Here is a 24,104-nt window from a genome sequence, read left to right on the forward strand (position 1 = left end):
CACACCCTGTGTCGTGCTTGGAATCTTCTTTTTTTCCTTCTTTTCAACCTTTTTTTTTCTCTTTTTCCCTTTTTACTATTATTATTATTATTTCATTACTTCCATGCATCTTGGTTTACTTTCAAATGATCGACTATCGTTTGATCCTCTCAAACCTGTCATTCTAAGTGGTCCCTCATCAGAAGAAGGTTCAGTTGTATTTAGTGGTAATGTCGTACTTTCACTTGGCAAGACTACAAAAGTATCAAAGATCAGTGTCATTCTCAAGTCAGTACAAACTACTTATTGGCCTGAAGGTAATAAGTTTATTAAATATACACTCTACTTTAATGAAAAAACAAATACTCATCTTTTTTTTTTTTTAAAAAAAATAGGAATTGGTTCTAGAGGAACTAGATTGTCTTATGAAAAGACTTTGAAAGAAGATATTTGTAATGTATTTCAAGCTGAAGGAGAAAAGAAAGGTTATGTCCAATTACCTGCAGGTATACATCGATTCATGTTTACTTTTGTAGTACCCAACGTAAGAAAAAGAAAAAGAAAAAAAAAAAAGACAAGAAAAAAAAAAAGCGAAGATATGAAGTTTAATCTTTTTTTTTTTTTTTTACATGTCAAAATCATAGTCAACTGTGGAAACGGTGGAAGATGTTTATGGTCGTGTCAAACATACTGTAGAAGCACGTGTGACAAGTCCTGGGATTCCCTTATTGAATAGTTGGCATATATCCAAACCTGTACTTGTACTACGTACATATTTATCGAATGCATTACTTACTAACAACTCTATTCAAGATTTGTCTCGTACTTTTGAAAAACATTTACCTGGCGTTGATATTCAGATAATGGTGGAACAAGCTGCTTTTTCTTCTGGTGATCTCTTCCATGTGAGATGTGTCATTCAACCTCAAGTCAAACATGTACGATTGGAACATTTGGAATTTTATATTATAGAAAATCGACGGTATGCTGCTCCAGAAATGCGTGCTTTACGAACAGATCAAGAACGTTTTGATCTTTCTTTCCTTTCTGCTGGTCGGTTAGAGGAAAATGACAATGGAGGTGAATTAAGTACATCTACTCCTGATATCAATAGTGATTGGTCAGCATTATTCACAAAGAACAATCATCATCATCATCATTACATCGATATTCACGATACTGTTTCCTACAGACTCACCTTTGCTACTCCTACTTGTGTTCGTAATCTTCATCATTCAACTACTTTCAAGGATATTCTGTTTAGACATCATCTCTCTATTCATGTGACATTGTCTTACCCTGATCCAACATCTGTAGCATCCAATTCTTCTCCACTTCTTCACAATCACAGCTTTTCATCCAATGAAGAAGATCCTATGGCAGCAGTAGCAGCACGATTGACAAGAACAACCATTCATCGACACAACAGTGATCAAAGTACGGATAGTTTTGATAGTACGACTTCAGCATCCAATACATCTACAGGGCACCACAGCGGTAGTTCCACACCCACCACAAGTGGAGCAAAATGGTTATCCAAACTACGAAAACATCGGGTCGAAAAGGATATGGATATGGAAAAAAGAAAACGAGAAACAATCAAGTTTGAATCTCCCATCACGGTTTTTGATTGTCGATTGAAAGAAGATTTTGGACGGTTACCCTCCTATTTTGAACTACCACAACATAACACCAACGCCAATGGATTATCGGAAAAGGGACGTAGAATGCCTGTCAACAATGGAGATAGTACAACACCATCTGCTCCAGGTTCACCCATCATCATTCAACAAGACGAACCTTACAATTCATCTTCAAGACGAAGTTCCTGTAGTATAGAAGCTCATGTTTTCCTATGTCCTTGTTATTTCGCATTTAGGCGTCAAGTAGAACGTGCTTCCGAAGTCCAACTATATGCACCATCTTCATTATCATCTCCATCAACATCAACATCATTGGTTACCGACGGAACTACAGCCTTGGATCGGATCCCCTCAAAACCTCCTCCAGACTATTATGTCGGTTAGTATTCCTTTTTTTTTTTTATTTTATTTTTATGGTAGTTATTTTATTTGATTTTCTTATTCCCCTCACCCATCATCGGTACTACTCAATTGTATTCTAGTTTAATATTATTATTACTATCATTATTAACATCTTCATACCCCTATTACTATTATCGTATTCATCTTGTTCTCCTATTATTTTGTGCAATAAAACTGTTTTCTTACGTTTATCTATCTAATGGAGAAAAAAAAAAAAAGAAATAGGATATTCCCAGAATATGTTCTTGTAGAAACTTTTTGAGCTAGCAGAGTTGTGCAACAATAAACGACTGGATGAATAGATGATACTTAATGTTATCATCATCTACGACGTCCATCATAGTCATCTATGGACATCACTATATGAATTATTCCATTTCCACATATCATCCAAAATAAAATAATAATAAAAAAAAAGCGCAATCAAACATAGTAATATCTTTCATACCAACGAAAAATGTCAATCTTCCATATAGTAATGACCGTAGTGACGATATTATTGAACAAGTTGATTTATTATTATATTGATAAATCTATACAAATGTTGTACTAATATATATATATATATATATGTGTGTGTGTGTGTGTGTGTGTATATGAATGAATATGAGAAATAAATATGAGGTTGAGGTGAATAACTACAAAGTAAAAGAGGGAAAGAAGAAGAGGGAGGACAAAATAATGAAATGGTATGAAGTCATCTAATACTAAAATAAATAGATAAAAAAAAAAGAATCTAAAGAGATCAACACTGAACTAGGCATCTTTCTTTGTAGGCTCGGTCTTTGATCGTTCTTGTAATTGAGCAAGAGCTTCCTTTTGCTTTTGTTCTTTATAGGTATAATAGAGAGATCCTCCAACCATGGCAACAATGGTGAATCCTTGAGCAGCAACTATAGACAAAGAATAGGGTTATATTATAGTGTTTGTGAAAAGAATCCATATAATGTTACCTCTAAGACGGAACATGTTGTTTGCATATGCTTTATTTCCAGTTTTGACACCCACTGTGGCGGCTACTAAAGCAAAACAAGTCAAAGCGACACCTATATAAACGACAATATTGAATAATAATGATAATAAAAATAAGAACAAGTGAAACTATAATCAATTTTCTACTCATACCTGCTGGTACTAATGGTTCTTCTCTCGACTTGCGTTTCATTCGATCCCAGGCAGATTCGCCATTCATCATTCTATGCATGTGCTCCATTTCTTCCTTGGTGTATTCTTTCATGATTTGGATAATATAAAAGTAGAGACAAGGAAAAAAAAATAGAGAGAAAACAATGAGATTCCATTTTTTTTTTTTTTTTTTTTTTTTTTTTTTGTATTCAATCCCAGGCTGAAGCAAGGGAGATTGAAAGACGCGCTCTCATCATTTTCTTTGATTGTCTTCCTTTCTCTTGTTATAACATCCCTTTTTTATCTTGATGAAAACTCATATCAAAGCCTTACTCATAGATCTTAGTGGAACAGTACATATAGATGCCAAGGTAATTCCTGGAGCTATAGAAGCCATTAAAAAACTTCGTATCAATCATATTCCATTTAGGTATGAATAATAATGATAAACATGTTTCCTATTATTAAAACTTTTTTTCTCTCTTTTTATTCTTATAGGTTTGCTACCAATACAACCAAAGTATCTTCAAGAAAACTAGTTGAAAAACTCAATGGTCTAGGATTTCAAGTGAATGATACTGACGTAAGAGAACTAAATACATATCTATGATAAGAAGGATAGTTATTTTGATATTTATCTTTCTTATGATAATGATAATAATAGGTATTCACTTCTTTATCCGCCTGCAGAGACTTGATTAGAAGCAAACAGTTACGGTAAAAGAAGAAGAAGAAGAAGAAGAAGAAGAAGAAGAAGAAGAAGAAGAAGAAGAAGAAGAAGAAGAAGAAGAAGAAGAAGAAGAAGAAGAAGAAAAAAAAAGGTAACAACATGAATATAGAAAGCTAAAGTTAACTTATTAGTAGACCTTTACTTTTGATGGAAAAGGACGCTTTAGAAGAATTTAATGAATTTGATACACAGAATCCTAATGTGGTGGTAATTGGTCTTGCTCCCTCTGAATTCCATTATGATAAGGTAAGCCAAAATATCAGACTTTTTTTTTTTTTTTTTTTTTTTTTTTTTGTCGATTGGATATACTTATTGATTTTTTATTTTTATACAAAATAGTTGAATGAAGCTTTTCGTTTGATGATCAATAACAAAGATATACCATTGATTGCTGTTCATAAGGCCAAATATTTCGCAGATAAAGATGAAAATCTCTCCCTTGGACCTGGTGGTTTTGTATCTGGTAAATAGTTTAAAAATAAAGAATCATCTGTATTAATATATCATTTACTTTATAGCATTGGAATATGCAACTGGAACTACAGCTAGTATTGTTGGCAAACCTACAAGAAATTTCTTTGAATTGGCTTTAGAACAAATGTAAGTTTTTACTCATTATTATGATAATTTTGTTTTTATTGATGTGTCTTTTTAGAGGATTTCAAAATTCCCCTGGAGAAGTAGCAATTATTGGTGATGATGTGAATAATGATCTTGGTGATGGTGCAAAAGAACTTGGTCTTCATCGAATCTTAGGTAATCTTAGTTATTTTTTGGTGAAATCATACTTGTTCTTATATTGTTTTTTACTATAGTCAAGACTGGCAAATATCGTGAAGGTGATGAAAACAAGTTACAAGGAGAAAATACTTATGTATATGATTCTATTGCCGATGCCATTGATGCTATTTTATCTCCCTATCCCTGAATTGATCTACCTCTCTCTCTCTCTCTCTCTCTCTCTCTCTCTCTCTCTCTCTCATATAGATATCTTTAATTCTTAGTGTAGTTAGTCTTTTTTTTTTTTTTTTTTTTTTTTTTTGTACAAGCTTGAATTACCATTTTTGGTGGGACAAGGAGACATTAAATAAAAAAAAAAAAATCGACTGAGTTTTATGATTGTACTCCAAAAGAAAAATTCCAGGACTCCTTTCTTTTTTATTGTTTTATCATATCATTCTTTCATCATTCTATTTTTACAAGTAGTTTCTATTACGTATTGTACTTTACATGTCATCACGTAATAGTAGTCCACACGACTCTTCTGGTGATATCTCGTCTGACCTACGTCCTGGTACTCGTATCCAAGTACAAGGGAAAATTGGCACTATTCGTTATACTGGTACCACAAGTTTTCAAACTGGTAAATGGATTGGTATTGAACTAGATGAACCTCAGGGGAAAAACAGTGGTGTTGTCCAAGGTAAACGTTATTTTGACTGTCGTACCAACCATGGTGTCTTTGTTCGTCCTAGTCAAGTCAAACTTCTTCCTTCCTCTCCCTCTCCTATGAGTCGTAGTGGTAGTGAGGTAAACAAAATATCTTTTAACCTTTAGTTATCCAATGGCATTAATAATTAAACCTTTTTTTTTTTTTTTTTTTTTTTTTTTTTTTTGTAATTCCTTAGGGTGGCTCTTCTACGCGATCTGGACGCAGTTCTACTGATTCTTCTCGTTTTGCTCCACCTCTTGATGCAAACTTGGCAGCAGCTCGATCAACCCAGCAACGCACACCTTCGCCATCATCCACTTTACTTCCTTCTCGACTCTCTTCTCCCCGTCGTATTCAACAAAGATCAAGTGCTGGTTCATCACCTACCGCACCTCGTACTACAAACAATATAACGCCTACAGCCAGTCTCACTACAGGTCCACGTAGAAGTTTGATAGGAAATAAAACAACAACTACAGCGACGATAACAAGACCTCGGTCTGGTACTTTGGGATCAAGTACACAACAACAAAAGGAGAATACAACAAAGGAACTTCGTCAAGCTCAGCTTCAAAAACTACGATTATCACAACAGCAACAACAACAACAACAACAACAATCTGTACGTCAACTATTGGAAGATAATGATAGATACAATATTACAACAGCATCGACCAGATATTATTCTCAACAACAACAACAAGATGACAATGATAAGGAAGAAGAAGAGGAACTGGAAGATGATAACCAAGTTATTCCTATGGATTATACAAGATCACATTCCAGCATTTCTGATCAAGATTCTATGGATCAAACTCAATCACCTACTGGCATTAAAACTACTTCACATGTTTATGGTGCTCTTGATACTTCAATTCCTATCAGCAAATCAGATCAGGTAATATTATTTAGTCAAAAGAAAAAAAGTATCAAACATTTTTATTTTATTTTGTTCAATAGACAGTACCTTTGAAAGATTACGATGAGCTACGATTTAAATTGAAAATTTTGGAATCCAAACGACAAGAAGATCGAGAAAAATATAGGGAACACGAGAAAATCAAAGAAGAAGCAGAACAATTTTTGACTCTTCGCAACAAATTACAAGGTAAAAAATAACAGCTTCCGTATTTTAATGTACTCATCTTATTTTTTTTTTATTTAAAAGACAAGATCTCCGAACTTCAAAAGGAATTACGGGAAGCCAAAAAGGAAAGCAAGGAAAATGATGCTGACAGAGAATCATTCGAAATCAAATACAACGATGCTTTGGAATCTTTAGAAATGATGACTTTGGATAAAGAAGTGGCAGAAGAACGCGCGGAACATCTTCAACAGGAAGTCAATGTGCTTAAGGACAAATTAGAGGAAATCAATGTGGATTTGGATATTCTTCGAAAGGATGCTGGTAAGGACAACTGAACGATTAAAAGATGTTTGTTAATTTTTTTTCTTTCTTTTTGAATGAACATGATAATTAACATAGATATCCTCAACCAACCTCCTGAAAATACTGGTGATGAAAAAACGCCGTTGGAAGTGATTCAATTGGAAAGACATAATGAAAGATTGAAGGATGCACTTTTAAGGTAAATGATTTTAGTGGTTCATTTTTTTTTTTTTTCATTCATCCCCATGACTTAATCATTGTTTATAATATCTTTACAGGTTACGAGATGCTACTACTGAACACGAAGCTGAATTGAATCGAAGAATCAAGGAATTAGAACGTGAAAACCATGAATTGACCGAAATAAGAGGTACATGAAAAACATTTAAACTTGTATGCGAATTCATTTTGATGGATGACTAATACATGTTGCTCCTTTCTTTCTTTCTTCTTTTTTTTTTTTTTTAATAGCTCAATTTACCCGCACTAAAGAAAAACTCGAAATTTCTGATAACCAAAATGAAATTCTCAAGCAAAGATTGGACGATGCTTTAGGTGCTGAAGATTTGGTGGAACAACTTGCTGAAAAGAATCTCAATCTTACAGAGAAATTGGAAGAATTATTATCTGCTGTGGATGATCTAGAGGCTTTGAAGGAATTGGCCGACGAATTAGAAGAAAATCACTTGGAAACTGAAAAGCAATTACAAGCCGAAATCGGTAATTATATCATTACTCTGTGATGAAGAATATCATTAACCCATCCTTCTTTTCTGTAGATCATCGAGATATGTTACTAAGGGAACAACTAGAACGTATACGATCTATGGAAGAAACAAGTGCAGACTATGAAGCAACCATCCAACAGTTCCGTGAATTGGTGATTCATTTACAGAGGTAAGACACATCGAATTGGCAAAAAAAAAAAAAAAAAAAAGAGAATATATCTTTCCCTGACTTTATAATTTACTTTTTTTTTTATTATTATTCTATGAAATTAGTGATTTGGAACGATTACGACACAAACAAGAAAGTCAACAAACTGAAAAACAAGATCTCAGTAGTCAATCTCAAGCAATGATGTCCCTCAATATGCAACTGCAATCGACAGTGATGAAAGCTCAAGCAAAGGCGATTGATTTGGAATTACGAAAATTGGATGCTATGCAAGCGACAGATAAACTTAGCTACATACAAGTAAGGAAGAAAGATAAACGGATTATATGTATCTTGCTCATTTTTACTTTCAATTTTATTACATTTGTCTAGCCTTATCTCCCCGATGTGTTCTTCAAGACCGAAAACGATGCCATCTCTTGTTTCCTCTTATTCAAACGATTAGTATTCAAGTCAGAACTTATTATTAAGCATTTGGATCAAAATCATCCTATCAGTGAAAAAATTATGGACACTGTCACTGAAAATTTAGTTTCTGTTTGTGAGGTAAATATACCAAGAAAAAAGAAAAAAAAAAAAAAAAGAATGGTCAATTAATTCTTCTTTTTTTTTTTCCTAGTTGCGACAACGTGCTGGATGGTTGAGTGATATTGCGAAACGGTTTGTCACCTTTATCAAGCATTGTAAACCAGAAATATTCACAAAACTTGGACAAGTATATCATGATCTAGTAGGAACTGAACGAAGGTAAAAAAATAATTAGTAAAGATTTTGTCTATCACCAGAAACTCATCTCTTACTTTTTTTTTATTATTGCTATGAAAGATTGAATGGTATTGTTGAACTTCTTCGCACTGATGAACTCAATGAGGCTGACTGTATTTTGGAATTACAAAGGTAAACAAATGAACCGATAATATAAGACAGTTGTGTTTAACTTTTTTTTTTTATCTCCCTCATTTACTTATCTACCTTTCTATGATGAACAATGAGAGTAGAATGATCGCCCAATTGGAACATTTGACAGAAGTTTACTTGGTACCAAATGGACCTTCGAATCATGTGGATCAATTCTTTGGTTTGACAAGAGCTCTGGACTTCAATGCAGATAGGATGGCAGTTGAGTTCACTTTTGTAAGACAAGCTGTAGAGAACGCTGCAAGAAAAGATGGTAAGATGGAAATAGAATGGGCTTTAAAGCAATGTTTCTTGTTTTTTTTTTCTCGTTTTATTGATGTTTTTGTTTGTGGATCATTGATTAGGTATCAAGATCACTGAAGGGTACGAACGATTGGATTACGATTATTTGGAGCCTCTATCACGCTTGGTGGTTCAAAGTAAAAATAGCAAGATGATGGCAAGGCAAGTTTCTTTTTTTTCATTTTTGTTTCTTTTGATGATTTTGATGAATACTCAATCATGCTATCTTACTTTTTTCTCTTTTGATTCAATAGAAAACTTCTTCGTCAACTGGATGATCTAGCTGAACAAGCTCTTACCCCAAAAGCAGAACATTTACATCGATTCAAAACCTTATATGCCATTAGTTCCAAAGTTAGTCGATTCTGTTTCGAGGTATATATTAAAAAAAGGTCTTTTCTTTATGTTTGCTCACTTTCCTCCCTCTCTCTCTCTCTTTTTTTTTTTATGTATTTCTCGTTCCATTTTTTGAAACATCCGGTTTATAGACATACAAACAAATCGCAATTTATGTGGATACCAAACGTGGAAGCAAGGAAGAAATCAGACTTGCCAACATACAGCAAATTGTTTACAACAAGGCCGATGAAATCTTGGAAATTGCCGAAAGTACCATGTGGGAAGGTGCTCTCAACACCTTGAAATCATTGACGAATGAACTATCGAATACATTTACTAGAGTGGAAAGCGACAATAAGATGGATAAAAGTAAGTGCTCTTCAAATATAGATACCATCTAAGACTTTTTTATATTGTTCTTTTCATTAATCTAGTTGCTACTGGTACTGCTCCTTGGATACAACGTGCTTCAGATATAAAGGCAGAAGTCATTGTGGATCATGACAAGGATCGAAAGTTACAACAACATGCAGATGAAATTCTAAAACTGATTAAGGATGTTAAGATGAAGGTAAAAAAAAAAAAAATTAGATCGTTGGAGTAAAAACGGTATTCATGATCAATCATTGTCATTCTTTTCTATGTATATATATATATATAGGATCAATCACTTCAAGAGGCTGGCGTCAAAGTAGAACTATTGGAAAAACGCATGGAGGCTGCAAAGAAACAAGCGGATCAAATTAGCGTTTTGCAGGAAACTTTACAAAAATCACAATCTCAGGAACAAATGTATGCGGAGGCAATGGAAAATCTACAAACGGAATACGATTCTTTAGAACAAGAAAATGCAAAACTCAAGAAACTAGTATCTGTTCAAGAAGAAAGCACTCGATCATTAGTGTCCTCATCATCCGTTACACCCAAGAAACCTGAGTATGACATGGCGGAAGGAACATCTACTCTGGAAACTTCTTCTAGTAGCTTGATGACAATGTCGCAACAGGTAAAAAAAAAAAAAAAAAAAAAAAAAAAAAAAAATCATCTTATGGATTGTTTTCTCTCTCTCTCTTCTGTATATAGGTGGACTCTTTGAAATCAGCTATTCGATATTTACGTGCAGAAAATGCTCATCTCAAATCTTGTGATATGGCTCGATCTATACAATTGGATCAATTACCACCAGTCATTAGTATCTCTCAACAAAAACAAACATCACCATCATCATCTATCAACTCTGTCTCCAAGGACAGTGACGACCAATCAACGACAACATTATCAACATTAGTAACAGAAGAGGACGACAATGGAAAGAATAAAGATAGTGTTCGATCATTGATTCGATCGTATGCTATGGAGACACGAGCTCTTTTGAAAGATATCCGCACAGCCAGTGCTTCGCCTAAATTGATCTCTTTGGCTCCTGATCATCGCAATGGCAAATGGCAACGACGCAAGCATACTCCCGAATATCAATACCAAACTCAGCAGTCTGTCCTGTATACCCTCAAACAACGCAGTGATACACTTCGAATCAAAATGGAAAAGCTACAACCAACACAGATATCAACTGAAGCAAAAGAAAAAACGGTAAAAAAAAAAAAAAAAAAAAAAAAAAAAAAAAAAAAAAAAAAAAAAAAAAAAAAAAAAAAAAAAAAGAGATCGATTTGATGATATTGAGTCTTTTTATTTTTATTTATTTATTTATTTTTTTTTTTTTTTTTTTTTTTTTTTTTGATAGACTGCTATGTCCAATATGATATCCACATCCCTCGCCAAAATCCAATTGCCTCGTCGAAATATATTATCATCACCAGCTCATCATTGTGTCCAGTTACAAAGCTTCAAGGAATTCGAACGTATACATACTCTATTTATCCATTGATATACACTTTTGTTAGAAATAAAAGAATTTATCTACACCGTAGATTTTTGTTGAATAAAAACAGAAATATTTTACTTTATTTGGATAGACTTCTATTTTTGTATTATTACCTCTAGATGAGAATCCAAATCAGTCATTCCCTTTGCTGTTTGCAAGAATAGAGATCGGTGTATGCTAACTGAATAATATGAATTTGAGATGAAAATAAACAATAAAAGAAAGGAGATAAAGTGATCATACAAGAATAAAAACATTATATATAAATGATTGAACAAAAAGAGACAATGTTTTATTGTGCTTTTTTTTTTTGGAGGGTTGATGATGTATATGACAAAGATTATATAAAAGATATAAACATGAATGTAAGTAATAAAGGGAGGAAAAAGAAAAAAAAAAAAAGAAAATACATACACTAGACTAAAAAAATAAAAGGAGAGGGAAGGAAGATTTCATCATAATATTTAGGCATCATAGGTAGAAGCTGAGACATTACCACCACGACCAGTCCAGTTGGTGTGTACCCACTTGCCAGGGGCATCAAGACGTTCATAAGTGTGAGCACCAAAGTAATCACGTTGAGCTTGGAGGAGATTGGCAGGTAACATTTCATGTCGAAGACCATCATAGAAGTTCAAAGCAGTGGACAAGGCAGGAGTAGGGATACCCATGACGACAGCTTGAGCAACAACGTTACGCCAGGCATCTTGAGCCTTGGCAGTAGCATCAGCAAAGAAGGAATCAAACAAGAGGTTTTCCAATTCGGGATTGTTGTTGTAAGCATCACGGATCTTGCCCAAGAAAGCAGAACGAATGATACATCCACCACGCCACATCAAAGCAATACCGGCATTATTCAACTTCCAATCGTAATCCTTAGCAGCTTGACGCATCAACATGTAACCTTGAGCATAAGACACGATCTTGGCAGCATATAGAGCTTGACCCAATTGAGCAATGAAAGCCTTCTTATCACCAGAGAACTTGGGAGAGGGACCCTTCAAGATCTTGGAGGCACGAGTACGTTCATCCTTAAGAGAAGACAAACAACGAGAGTATACAGCTTCACCAATCAAAGTGACAGGAATACCACGATCCAAAGAATCAATACCAGTCCACTTGCCAGTGCCCTTTTGTCCAGCAGTATCACGAATCTTGGTTACCAAAGGTTCACCATCAGTGTCCTTGTACTTGAGAATATCTCTAGTAATTTCAATCAAGAAAGAATCCAATTCACCCTTGTTCCATTCAGCGAAGACTTCAGCCATTTCATCGTGAGTCAAACCAAGACCTTCAAGCATGATTTGGTATACTTCAGTAATTAATTGCATATCACCATATTCTATATAACATTATGATTAGTTAATAAAAGATCATCTCATTTCTTTTTTTTTTTAATTACTTACCAATGCCATTGTGAACCATCTTGACATAATGACCAGCACCAGTTTCACCGACCCAATCGCAACAGGCAGCACCATCAGGAGCCTTAGCAGCAATAGATTGGAAAATGGGCTTGATAGATTCCCAAGCAGCAGGGTTACCACCAGGCATTAAGGAAGGACCGAAACGAGCACCTTCTTCACCACCAGAAACACCAGAACCAACGAAAAGAATACCTTTTTCTTCCAATTCCTTGGTACGACGAATAGAATCAGGGAAGTGAGAGTTACCACCATCAATAATGATATCTCCCTTTTCCAAGAAAGGCAAGAGTTGATCGATGAAAGCATCAACAGCAGAACCAGCCTTAACAAGGAGCATCACCTTTCTTGGGCGCTTGAGTTTGGCACAGAGTTCTTCAACAGAGTGAGCACCGACAATGTTGGTACCTACATCAAACAAAACAAATAAAAAAAAAAAAAAAAACCGGGGGAAATCATCAGTTACTATCCAAATAACGGCATTGTGTGATAGGTATGATTGAAAATTCACACACACACTCATTTATAAAACCCAATCTTTTCCTTTCTTACCTTTGGCTTCATTTTCCAAAAAGCTGTCAACCTTGGAAGTGGTACGGTTATAAGCACAGACAACAAAACCATGGTCATTCATGTTCAAGATCAAGTTTTGACCCTATTATCAAAAGAAAAAAAAAAAAAAACTGGTTAGACCTGACAACTCGTAGGTTTAAAGTTTAAAATATAATATATAGTTTCTTACCATGACGGCCAAACCAATAAGACCAATATCAGCACTATCGAGAATAACAAAAAAAAAGTGTAAGTTTTATAGCTTATCTCTAATTCGAGAAATAAAGAAAGACGCGTTTCTTGGAAGGGAAACGTATAGTTATAAATCATCATATATATATGTATATGTTTACTTACACAGCTTCAACCATATTTGTGTATGTTTTATATAAATAAAGTAAAAAAAGGAAAGAAAAAAGACAAGGAAAAGAAAAAAAAAGAGAGAAAAAAAAAAAAGAAAACACAAATTTATAAGATCGGGACTACAAAAAAAAAAAAAAATTCATCCCACCCCCAACACTCGCGCAATCCCATTTTTGTTCAAGATGATGTAATACAGACCTCTTTATGATCTTTTATCATCATCATTATTATTATTAAAAAAAAAGGAATAGTTTATGATTAGATTGTATGTATTTTTTTTTTATTTAGTTCATTAACATCATCAATATATTAATATATTAAATATAAAAACGTTGACTTTATTTTGAAACTTTGACTGTTATCGATTATCAACATTTCTTTTTTCCCCCAAAAGGTTCACAATTTTCTCCTAGGCCGCCAAAAGGTGAATCCGGAGAAATCGTGTTCATCATTAACCAAACTGAGTACAAATAATCTCAATATGATAGAATTCCCGCCCTTTTCCGGAAGTCCCTCATCCAATCATAATAACGATATAAATATATGAATAAGCAAATAGATTCTTTATTAAAAAGGGTGACAAAACATATAACATACTATATAAAAAAAAGGGATACTATAATATATAATAAGAGGAATACTTAATAACAATAAATAATAATAATAGTAGTAAAATAATGGTAAGAGTTTTTTTTTTAAAAAAATAAAAAAAAAATAAAATAAAATCAATCTTTCACTACACTAGGTACACCACCAACACCACCACCTCCACCAGCACCAGAAGCAGGTAATGGCATAAATACAGTTTTGGGACCATCACCAGCACGACTCATTGCCACTAAGGTATCCAAATATCGAATTTGTTGGGCTGATTGACTGTTCATAATATCAGCAGCATCACGCATAAGTTTGGCAGCTTCTACTTCTGCTTTTGAAGCAATCACTCGAGATTCACCAAGTCGAACAGCCAAAGCAGCTGATGCCAATGATTCTTGTAATTGTTGAGAGAAGGTAATATCCTTGACTAAAGTTGCTTCAATCTTATATATAAAAAAAAAAAAACAAATCAGTTTCTATTCTCTTTATATATATATATATATATATATATATATATATTTATTTTATTTACCTTGACACCCCATTGTTTAGCCACAGGATCAATGATTTCTTTGATTTCGGCTGAAATAGCATCCCTATTTTCAATCAAGTCTTGTAAAAAGTGACTACCACAAATATCTCGTAAACTTGTTCTTGCACGTTCTACCAAAGCAAATTGAACATCACTAACACCAAAGTGAGCTTCATAAGGATCCACAATATGCCAAAATAATACTGATTCAATAGAAATACTAACATTATCTTTGGTCATGATATCTTGTCGAGGAATTTCTGTAATATTGATTCGAATATCTAATTTTCTGATCTTTTCTGTCACTGGATTCACTTTGACTAGACCAGGATCTACCAAACGTTGAAATCGTCCAAATTGAGTAATCACTCCAATACTACCTATATACAAATCATTTATGAGTCATTGGATCATTTTTCTATAATTATTATTATTATTATTATTATACCTTGTTGTACGCGTTTATATGGATTTGGGAAACAAAAACAACAAGGAATCTATATTATAATATAAAATATATTATTAAACTATAAAAAAATGAATAAAAGAAAAAGTACTTACAGATCCAAGAAAACCTAAACAATTACCAAGACCATTCATCATAGTCCCATAAAAACCTCTTTCGTCTTCAGAACTTTCAGCGACTCTTGCAAAAGAAGGTTGAAGTCCACCATATTTTCCAATACCAACTTCCATAGTTCTATCTGTATTAGAATAAATTGAAGAGTTAGGTACTTGAGATACCATTTCAATCATATCTTCCTGTTGCATATTAAAAATACCTTGTTGTAAAGAAGTATTTTCAGTCATAGTTTTTATAATTAAAGAAAGAATAAAAAAAAAAAAAAAAGAAAAAAGAAAAAAAAAACGAAAGATATTATGCGTGAGAACTGACACCGCTTTATTCACTGAGCAGATATTTCCGTAGCCCGCAGCCAATTGAATAAAATGTGTAACTTGATCTGCTGAGCCAAATCCATCCTTTTATGGTTGCAAAAAAACTCTAAAATGCTTTAATTTTTTTTTTTTTTTTTTCGAATCTTTCCTTTTTCTCTTTATATTTACCGCTTGTTTTCTCTTTTATTATATATTATACTTTTCTTTCTTAAAACTTTTTTTTTTTTTTAAATAAAAATGTCCACTGCACCAGTATCTGCTGCTTCTAATACTTCAAAAGCTCCTATGATATCAAGAAATCCTCCTCATAAGTTTGCTGGCAATTATAATCTTGATGTCGTTGACCATGTAAAAAAAGATAAAATAAAAAAAAATACAAACATGCAGTTTTTTTTTTTTACTTATTTTATTTTATACATTAGGGTTGGTATGGTTCCATGTTAAATTCATTTGGTGCTATTGTTGGTACTCTTGGTTCGGTAATTCCTTTTCTTTTTTCCTTTTTTTCTTTTTTAAAAAAAAACAATTTCACACGTTAGTATTAAAAAAAAAATCATTGACAAAATTTTATATGCAACTTTATAGATTCCTCTTTGTTTTTGTTTCCCAAATCCTTACAAATCAATTGATCAAGGTTATGTTGGTTTAGTCACTCGTTATGGATCATTCACGAAGGCTGTAGATCCTGGTTTGGTGAAGGTAATTTATGTTATATATTTATATTTCTAAATCATCAATTAACTTATCTTCCTTTATAGATCAATCCATTCACAGAACATGTACATAAAGTTGATATCAGAGTTCAAGTAGATCAAATTCCCAAGGTAAGTTTTAAAATTCATCTTTTTATATATAATCTATTAACGAATGTTACGCGTCTTTTCTTCTTCTTCTTTTTTCTTCTAGCAAATAATCATGACCAAAGATAATGTGAATGTACAAATTGATAGTGTCTTATATTGGTAAAAAAAAAAAAAAAAAAAAACCGAACAAAAGGATAGAATGAATATATTGTTTTTCTTTTTTTTTCACTGATGAAAAATAGGAGCATTGTTGATCCTTATCAATCAGCATTCGGTGTCAGTGATGTTCATCGTGCATTGATTGAACGTACTCAAACCACTTTACGACATGTCCTAGGTGCTAAAGTATTACAAGACTGTATTGAAAATCGAGAAGCCATTGCTATGGAAATTCAAAATGTTACTGCTCCTATTGCCAAACAGTGGGGTGTCAAGGTAATTCTTTTTTTTTTTTTTGAATATAATTATTCATTCTTTTTGATTTTATTTTAAAATAGATAGAATCCATTTTGATCAAAGATTTGAATTTTTCAAAGGATTTACAAGAATCATTATCATCTGCCGCTCAAGCACAACGTGTAGGTCGTAGCAAAGTCATTGCTGCCAAAGCAGAAGTCGATTCAGCAAAACTCATGCGAGAAACTGCAGATATATTAAGTACCGAATCAGCTCAACAAATTCGTTACCTGGAAACAATGAAAGCTCTGGCAAAATCTCCCAATACTCGTGTCATCTTTTTACCTCACAATCCATCTGACAAGAATCCAACTGATCCATCCAATAGTAGCAACCTTTTGTATGCTAATCTTGCTCAAATCAAGTGATTCTTCTTTTTCTTCTATAACTCTTTTATATTTTTCTTTATTATTATTTTCTCTATAGTTATTTACTCACTTATAGTTATTATTATAATTTTTTTTAATAACAACACAATTGAATTTTATCTTTGTAAACGATTTTTATTCATGCGCGGAGTGCAGATTCTCACCCAGGAAAGAGGTACAAAAAATCTTTTTTTTTTTTTTGTTGCTTTCTTTCCATCTTCAAAAACCTACACATTCACCCGTCCATGCACACACATATACTTTTAAATTCACTCCTCTCATTGTGAACTCTACATAATGAAATATACTCTGCTTTGATATTAGTTACTTTTTTTTAAAAATGGATGCCTCTCTACTCGATTAAGACAATCTTATCATATTGGCTCTCTGGTGGACAGTCAACCTTTCCATTGATGGGTGTAATTGACGAAAAAAGTATGTACAGAAAATAAAACTAAAAAGGAAATGGCTTAGTTACTGAGCTTGCCGCAGTTCGTCTCTAACCGAACTATTATTATTATTTTTTAGTGTCTCACGCGTTCTTCGTCACCTTGGTTTTCTCTTCCTCATTGTTTTTTCTTTTCCAACAAAAAGGCTTTTAGGAACTGCCATGACAATAACTGACAACTTCCTGATCTCTTTCTCAACGGTGATCATGGCCGGTGCATCCTGTATCAGTGGCATTACTTTGATACTCCAACAAAAGTATGGTTCAGTACAAGATGAATTGGAGTACATCAAACGAAAGCAAGACCAACCATATCAAGACCATCGATTTCCCCGGATGCTTTGGCAAACTTTCGTTGTTGCATTAACAACTGGCTATCAACTTTTATTGTGTGTACTGTATCCTTCTACAATTGATGGTGACGTCTATACAAGACAAGCGGTGGAGTATGCTCTAGATCTTTGTGTTTGTGTCTATTTATTGGCATTGACGTGGATGAGTCAACAATACTATCGACTTCCAAATTGGTGGGGTGGCATTCTCAATATTCATTTATGTTCTTTATGGACGATGATGCTCTGCTGTACGATGATACAATTTTGTATTGGTGTGATCTGGAAAGGCATATACGTTGACATCACAGTGGATTGGATCACTGTTTTTCCTTGGATTTTGATATTAGCATTGGAACTCGACATGATCATTAATACGGCGACAGTGGAATACGATCGACAACACTATGTAGATAAATCTGATAATCAACACAACGACAGCGTCTACGTGCTTGGTGTGAATAGCAGTTCGATTTTGGGATCTCTCCTTTTTAGCTATATGGTTCCTTTCATCAAAGTGGCAACTAAATATCATAAACTAAAGCAAATTCTTCCAGAAGATGAACTTCCTCGTCTACCATCTCGGATCACCAGTGTTGCAAGTTTACGCCGCGCTAATCAAAGCCGACCTCACAATTATTCCTTATTATATCGATTATTCCTGGCCAATCGTGGTGATGTGATTCGATTTTATTGCATGGCTCTCTTTTGTGCGGCCATTTTTTATATCCCAGCTTTATTGATGCAGCAACTCTTACTGGTGATTGAAGAATTGACGACACTGGATAAAGACAAGCAATCCGATCGATATGGTCAACTCTACATTCAAGCTTCTTTATGGATCCTTGCACAAGTTATGAATACCCTTATCATTGAAATTATTAAAGCAAGGCTTTGGTTATATGGTAAACAATATAAAAAAAAATATGCTCGCTAGTAATATCTCACTCAACTCTTTTTCCTATCTCTCTCTCTCTCTCTCTCTCTCTCTCTCTCTTAGGACATAACATTCAAGCGAGTGTGAAAGCAATGCTCAGTTTGGAAGTCTATAGGAAAACTTTACTTCGACCAAACAGTGTTGCAGCAACAATATCACCAGATTCAACAATAAAGGAAGATAGTGCAGTGGAAGAAGAAAAGGAAGAAGAAGAATCAACTGTATCTACTACTGGCAACATTATCAACTTGATAGGCACTGATGTCAAAGAGATTAGCGATTTTTCGTTAACATCATTTGCGCTGGTGAGTTCTCCAATTGAGCTGATGATTGGATTATGGATTCTTTATGGACTACTTGGGAAATCATCTTTTGCTGGTATCTTGGTGATGGTGTTATCTATGCCGCTTACCCATATCGTGGCCAAAAATTTTGTCAAGGCTCAAAATGATATCATGATGTCTCGTGATCGACGTGGTAGTGTCACTCATGAAGTGCTTCGTGGTATTCGACAAATCAAATTTTTTGCCTGGGAATCTCAATGGAAAGAGCGTATCATGGAATTACGACAACTTGAATTGAAACATCTGTTGACTCTTTATCTGTGTGAAATCGCTTCTTCTACAATATGGAACGGGTAAGTCAAATTTCTAAGAAGAAAAATTATCAAGAGAAAAAAAAAAGGGGGGATGAAATTTAACGTGTTATTTCATTGTTATAGACTTCCTTTACTTGTGATAGTTGCTGCTTTTTGGTCTTATACGGTGTTGGAAGAAAAAGAACTAACTCCTGCTGTAGCCTTTACGTCCATGTTTATCTATTCTGAACTACGATTTCAAATGACTTCCATTCCTGAAGATATTGTTCAGTTATTACAAGCATCAGTTAGGTAATTAAATATAAAAGATTATTCATCCACCTTTCTCTCAAAATATATAACAATCATATCTTTTGACATCTTTATAGTTTACGAAGAATTGAAAGATATTTGAAACAACCTGACCTTTGCCAATCTTCTACAATATCAACATCTCAACATACCACGGATTGTGAAAAAATCGGTTTTGCTAATGCTACAGTGACTTGGATATCGACATCCTCCTCCTCCTCCTCCTCATCATCATCATCCGTCGATAATACAGAATTGACTCAGGAACCTATTCTAATTGACGTTTCATCACCTGACCCAGTTGATCAAGCATCTTCAACATTCAAGCTTCAAAATATCAATGTGATATTCCCTCCCAACGAACTTAGTCTGATCTGTGGCAGTACTGGTTCTGGCAAGACATTACTTCTGATGGCATTACTTGGTGAAGCGTCTGTCGAAGGTTCAGTTTTCTTTCCTCGTACTGGTTTTGATGAATTGACTGAAGTTGATTTTTCTTTTACAACTCGAGCTATGGTGACATCAAATGATTTGACAAACAATAATCATTGCGATCAATGGATTTTGGACAACAAAGTAGCATATGCAGCACAAACAGCTTGGCTTCAAAACGCAACAATACGTGATAATATCCTTTTCGGTTTACCTTACATTGAAGATCGATATAAATCTACTTTATGGGCATGCTCTTTGATATCTGACTTGGACGCATTGGTGGATGGAGACTTGACAGAAATTGGTGAACGAGGTATTAACCTTTCTGGTGGGCAGCGCGCACGTGTGGCTTTAGCTAGAGCTGTCTATTCTCGGACGAAAATTGTGTTGATGGATGATGTACTCAGTGCTGTTGATGGTAAGCGCGTTGTAGAGCATTTATGTTTTAGATTATTGATTCCTCTTTTTTTTTTTTTTTTTTTTTTTTTTTTTTTTTTTCTTGACGTTTTGGTCATTTCAGCTCATACAGCAAAACATCTCCACGACCACTGTTTGACTGGACCATTGATGCAGGGTAGAACTAGGATTTTGGTCACCCATCATGTGCAATTATGCCTTCGACATTGTGCCTATTTAGTACATTTACAAAATGGACAAGTAGCTAGTTGTGGTACACCATCTATATTACGTCAAGAGGGATATCTGGCTGCTTTAGTGGACGAACAAACCAATTTGGATAGTAAAGAAGAAGAAGATATTGATCAGAAGCTTAATGATCAACGCGACATGGTATCAAAACCCAATAATAACAAGCCTCAAGTTTTGGTGGAAAAAGAATGTAAGTGAAGATCGAGAAAAGAAAAAGAAACTCCTTTTTTAATAATGTTAAAACAAATTATAAATCATCCACACTTTTTATCACTATATTTAGTCCGTGCTGAAGGTCAGATCAAACGACAGCTATATTTATACTATTTGAAACTTGTCGGTGGTATTATGTTTTGGATATTACTTGGTAGTATGGTAATTGGCACTCAGTATTTGACTGTATTGGCAACTTGGTGGCTCAAACAATGGTCAAACGCATATGACAAGGCAGTAGGAATGAACAATTTGTTGGTAGTAAATAACAATAATTATCATTCCAGTAAAGACAACAAACTATCAGCAGCAGAAGTCAAATATTATATTGGGGTGTATGCAATCATCAGCTTGGTATGCTTGATAGTTGGTACTGGACGCTATGTGATGATGTATCTTGGTGGTCTTCGTGCAAGTCGAAAACTATATGCCAGCTTATTGGACCGATTATTACATGCACCACTACGATTTTTTGATACGACACCTGTGGGGCGTATTTTAAACAGACTCACTAGCGATTTTGAAACCATCGATAGTCGACTCCCACAAGATACGATGTTTTTTGCAACTCAATCGGTAACGTTTACGGCGGTCCTGATCTCCATTGTTATAGTGGCTCCTTGGTTTTTGTTACCTGCATCTTTGATTGCGGTGGGTACGATTATTTATAGTATTCAATTTATCAATGCTTCTCGGGAATGCAAACGTATCGAATCGGTATCCAGGTCTCCTGTCTTCAGTCATTTTACCGAAACCATTGTGGGAATCACAACCATCCGTGCTTTTGGTGTTTCCAAATCATTCCTTCAAACTATGTTAAAAAATATTGATGACAACATTTGTCCTGCATATGTCAGCAACATGATAAAACAATGGATATCTATTCGATACGCTTATCTTGGTGCTGCTGTTGTAGCCTTCAGTGGATTCTTGGTTTTGATTAGTTTGAATTATTATGGGAATGCTGCTTTGGCTGGATTTGTTTTTTCTTATGCCTTGACGTTTGCTGATGAGGTAAAAAAAAAAAAAAAAAAAAAAAAAAATATGGATGATTTTATTCTAGCATTACTCATTTTTTTTTTATAAAGTCTTTCTGGGCTGCCTATAGATATCGACAAATTGAAATGACATACAATTCTGTGGAACGTGTGGTTGAGTTTATGCAAATAGATCAAGAATCTAATTTGGCTACCACACAACTATCACCAGAAGTAAGAGAAAAACAATATCTTTATTTAGATGAAAGAACATATATTGGTCACTAATCGCATCTTTTTTTTTTTTTTTTTTTTTTTAGTGGCCCAGTAGAGGTGCATTAGATATACAAGATTTGAAAATTCGGTATGCTCCTGGATTAGACATGATTTTGAAAGGGATCAGTTTCTCGGTGGGTTCTGGTGAGAAAATTGGCGTGGTGGGCAAGACAGGATGTGGCAAGAGCACGTTGACATTAGCCATCTTTCGATTCTTGGAAGCTGTTAGCGGCAAGATCATGATTGATGGTATTGATATTAGTACTGTGAGTCTCAAGGAACTGCGATCAAGATTAACCATCATTCCTCAAGACCCTGTCCTCCTTTCTGGTACTCTACGAAGCAATATGGATGTATTTGGTGAATTTGATGATGATGCTATTATGGATGCTCTCTATCGAGTACGACTTGTGCAAACATCCACTACAACTACTTCATCATCATCATCTTCATTAGTGGATGGAAATACTGAACGCAATCGAAATATATTTGAAGATCTCAACTCTCCAGTGACTGAAGGTAATGCGTATTTAAAAAAAAAAAGGGAAGAAATATATCGTAGAAACTCAACATATATCTTTATGATAATAGGTGGGCATAACCTTTCTCAAGGACAGCGACAACTTTTATGTTTGGCCCGTGCTCTGTTGAAGCGAAGTAAACTTGTGATTATGGATGAAGCGACATCCAGTGTGGATTTTGAAACAGACAGAGCTATTCAACGTACCATGACAACTGAATTTGCTTCTAGTACGATCCTTTGTGTGGCTCATCGTTTACATACTGTGATTGAATATGATCGGATCTTAGTTATGGATGATGGTCAAGTCCAAGAATTCGATAGGTAAATCAAGGAAAACAGAAACGATATGTCAAAAGAACAAGAGAATCTCATTTTTTTTTTCATTAGTCCATTGGCATTGATTTCCAACCCTGAATCTGTGTTTTACAAGTTATGTGTCAAGTCGGGTGAATATGAACAACTCTTAACTGCAGCACAACAATTCCATCAAAAAAAAATCAAATTAGTTTAGGATTTACAAATAAAATAGAAATTGATTTGCTTTAGTTTGACCTTGTGATATTATCATTAACAATAAAAAGTTGGCATCTGATGTTGTTGGATGAATACAATAGCCCTTGTTTAACCTACTTGTATATTTGTTCCTGACATAGATACAGTATGATATACCTTGTGATTTTGAGTCATAACTATTATAATGCAAATGATATGAAGACATACTAAGTAGTGGTTTGTTCTAGTATTGATGAAATGAGAGAGAGAGAGAGAGAGAGGGAGAGGGATTGTGATATTCTCTACCTTACTGTCGTCTGACCTAGGTTACATAGTTACATTTTGACCCCAAGTAAAACAAATCGGAGCAAGTTTTCATTCCCTTAGGTATGAAAAATGCAAGATCTATTTGACATTCCCATATGACAGTAGACAAGTAATTGAATATAATAGGCAATTAACGTTTTTTTTTGTTTATTGAACAGTATAGATACAATATATATAAAATAGAATGAAGACAATACTGAAGAATACTAAATCTAATAATAAAAACATGGAAAAATATATTTATACAGAAAGAATGACGGACCAACAAAAACGGATACAATTAGGAGAGCCAAAGAATAAGAAAGGTATATTTTATCCTTGACGTTGCTTATGCTTCTTATTCTTGTTGCAGGTAACAAAAAGTTTTCCTCGTCTTCGGACAGTGGTGCAACCATCACATAATTTCTTGACAGAAGATCGAACTTTCATGGTACGAATTACGGTAAGCATGGCAGGGGTATTGAGTAATTGTTGCTGTTGTTGTTGAAACATGCCAAACATGGGGCGTGTTTGCTGGAATAATGATTTTAATAAGGACATGGTGAATGAGATGTATAGAAAAAAAAAAAGGAAAGAAAACAAAAAAGAAAAAAAGA

The 24,104-nt window shown here is 34.2% G+C and overlaps 9 protein-coding genes across 9 annotated transcripts; 5 read left to right on the top strand and 4 right to left on the bottom strand.

The window, feature by feature from the left end:
- Positions 1-69: 69 nt before the first annotated feature.
- Positions 70-2,224, top strand: BX664DRAFT_327924 (uncharacterized protein). Its single transcript, XM_051544508.1, has 3 exons — positions 70-296; positions 375-523; positions 624-2,224. Exons 1-3 carry the CDS (start codon positions 104-106, stop codon positions 2,004-2,006), a joined length of 1,725 nt encoding a protein of 574 aa, XP_051401149.1. The 5' UTR covers positions 70-103; the 3' UTR covers positions 2,007-2,224.
- A 342-nt stretch (positions 2,225-2,566) lies between these two features.
- Positions 2,567-3,310, bottom strand: BX664DRAFT_327927 (hypoxia induced protein conserved region-domain-containing protein). The gene is made up of 3 exons (XM_051544509.1): positions 3,150-3,310; positions 2,978-3,070; positions 2,567-2,917 (listed from the first exon to the last, which is right to left on the bottom strand). The coding sequence occupies exons 1-3, from the start codon at positions 3,259-3,261 to the stop codon at positions 2,781-2,783; spliced, it is 342 nt and encodes a 113-aa protein (XP_051401150.1). The 5' UTR covers positions 3,262-3,310; the 3' UTR covers positions 2,567-2,780.
- A 68-nt stretch (positions 3,311-3,378) lies between these two features.
- Positions 3,379-3,923, top strand: BX664DRAFT_327928 (HAD-like domain-containing protein). The gene is made up of 3 exons (XM_051544510.1): positions 3,379-3,579; positions 3,648-3,732; positions 3,814-3,923. The coding sequence occupies exons 1-3, from the start codon at positions 3,458-3,460 to the stop codon at positions 3,868-3,870; spliced, it is 264 nt and encodes an 87-aa protein (XP_051401151.1). The 5' UTR covers positions 3,379-3,457; the 3' UTR covers positions 3,871-3,923.
- A 1,102-nt stretch (positions 3,924-5,025) lies between these two features.
- On the top strand, positions 5,026-11,101 carry BX664DRAFT_357218 (dynein associated protein-domain-containing protein). Its single transcript, XM_051547935.1, has 20 exons — positions 5,026-5,409; positions 5,508-6,209; positions 6,272-6,419; positions 6,480-6,719; positions 6,798-6,900; positions 6,980-7,071; positions 7,173-7,421; positions 7,481-7,598; positions 7,703-7,898; positions 7,971-8,144; positions 8,218-8,345; positions 8,424-8,495; positions 8,597-8,769; positions 8,861-8,960; positions 9,053-9,173; positions 9,287-9,506; positions 9,572-9,708; positions 9,799-10,143; positions 10,221-10,727; positions 10,879-11,101. Exons 1-20 carry the CDS (start codon positions 5,110-5,112, stop codon positions 11,020-11,022), a joined length of 4,269 nt encoding a protein of 1,422 aa, XP_051401152.1. The 5' UTR covers positions 5,026-5,109; the 3' UTR covers positions 11,023-11,101.
- Positions 11,102-11,313: 212 nt separating this feature from the next.
- Positions 11,314-13,366, bottom strand: BX664DRAFT_357219 (6-phosphogluconate dehydrogenase, decarboxylating; the record flags this gene model as incomplete). The annotated part of the gene is made up of 5 exons (XM_051547936.1): positions 11,314-12,361; positions 12,426-12,851; positions 12,996-13,098; positions 13,186-13,219; positions 13,353-13,366. 5 exons carry the CDS (start codon positions 13,364-13,366, stop codon positions 11,484-11,486), a joined length of 1,455 nt encoding a protein of 484 aa, XP_051401153.1. The 3' UTR covers positions 11,314-11,483.
- A 717-nt stretch (positions 13,367-14,083) lies between these two features.
- Positions 14,084-15,183, bottom strand: BX664DRAFT_260735 (uncharacterized protein; the record flags this gene model as incomplete). The annotated part of the gene is made up of 4 exons (XM_051540643.1): positions 14,084-14,398; positions 14,488-14,867; positions 14,936-14,984; positions 15,049-15,183. 4 exons carry the CDS (start codon positions 15,181-15,183, stop codon positions 14,084-14,086), a joined length of 879 nt encoding a protein of 292 aa, XP_051401154.1.
- Positions 15,184-15,516: 333 nt separating this feature from the next.
- Positions 15,517-17,212, top strand: BX664DRAFT_293934 (stomatin family protein). The gene is made up of 7 exons (XM_051542072.1): positions 15,517-15,732; positions 15,807-15,863; positions 15,970-16,083; positions 16,143-16,208; positions 16,291-16,346; positions 16,430-16,622; positions 16,685-17,212. The coding sequence occupies exons 1-7, from the start codon at positions 15,622-15,624 to the stop codon at positions 17,009-17,011; spliced, it is 924 nt and encodes a 307-aa protein (XP_051401155.1). The 5' UTR covers positions 15,517-15,621; the 3' UTR covers positions 17,012-17,212.
- BX664DRAFT_327942 (P-loop containing nucleoside triphosphate hydrolase protein) lies at positions 17,199-23,314 on the top strand. Its single transcript, XM_051544511.1, has 11 exons — positions 17,199-17,446; positions 17,540-18,696; positions 18,792-19,365; positions 19,450-19,617; positions 19,695-20,470; positions 20,573-20,890; positions 20,984-21,927; positions 22,002-22,124; positions 22,211-22,685; positions 22,758-23,010; positions 23,077-23,314. Exons 2-11 carry the CDS (start codon positions 17,622-17,624, stop codon positions 23,198-23,200), a joined length of 4,830 nt encoding a protein of 1,609 aa, XP_051401156.1. The 5' UTR covers positions 17,199-17,446; positions 17,540-17,621; the 3' UTR covers positions 23,201-23,314.
- Positions 23,315-23,621: 307 nt separating this feature from the next.
- Positions 23,622-24,071, bottom strand: BX664DRAFT_327943 (ribosomal protein L36-domain-containing protein). Its single transcript, XM_051544512.1, has one exon. The coding sequence runs from the start codon at positions 24,046-24,048 to the stop codon at positions 23,821-23,823; it is 228 nt and encodes a 75-aa protein (XP_051401157.1). The 5' UTR covers positions 24,049-24,071; the 3' UTR covers positions 23,622-23,820.
- Positions 24,072-24,104: the final 33 nt, after the last annotated feature.

The sequence above is a fragment of the Halteromyces radiatus genome (assembly GCF_025201355.1).
Source record: "Halteromyces radiatus strain CBS 162.75 chromosome Unknown BX664scaffold_3, whole genome shotgun sequence".
Lineage (NCBI taxonomy): Eukaryota > Fungi > Mucoromycota > Mucoromycetes > Mucorales > Cunninghamellaceae > Halteromyces > Halteromyces radiatus.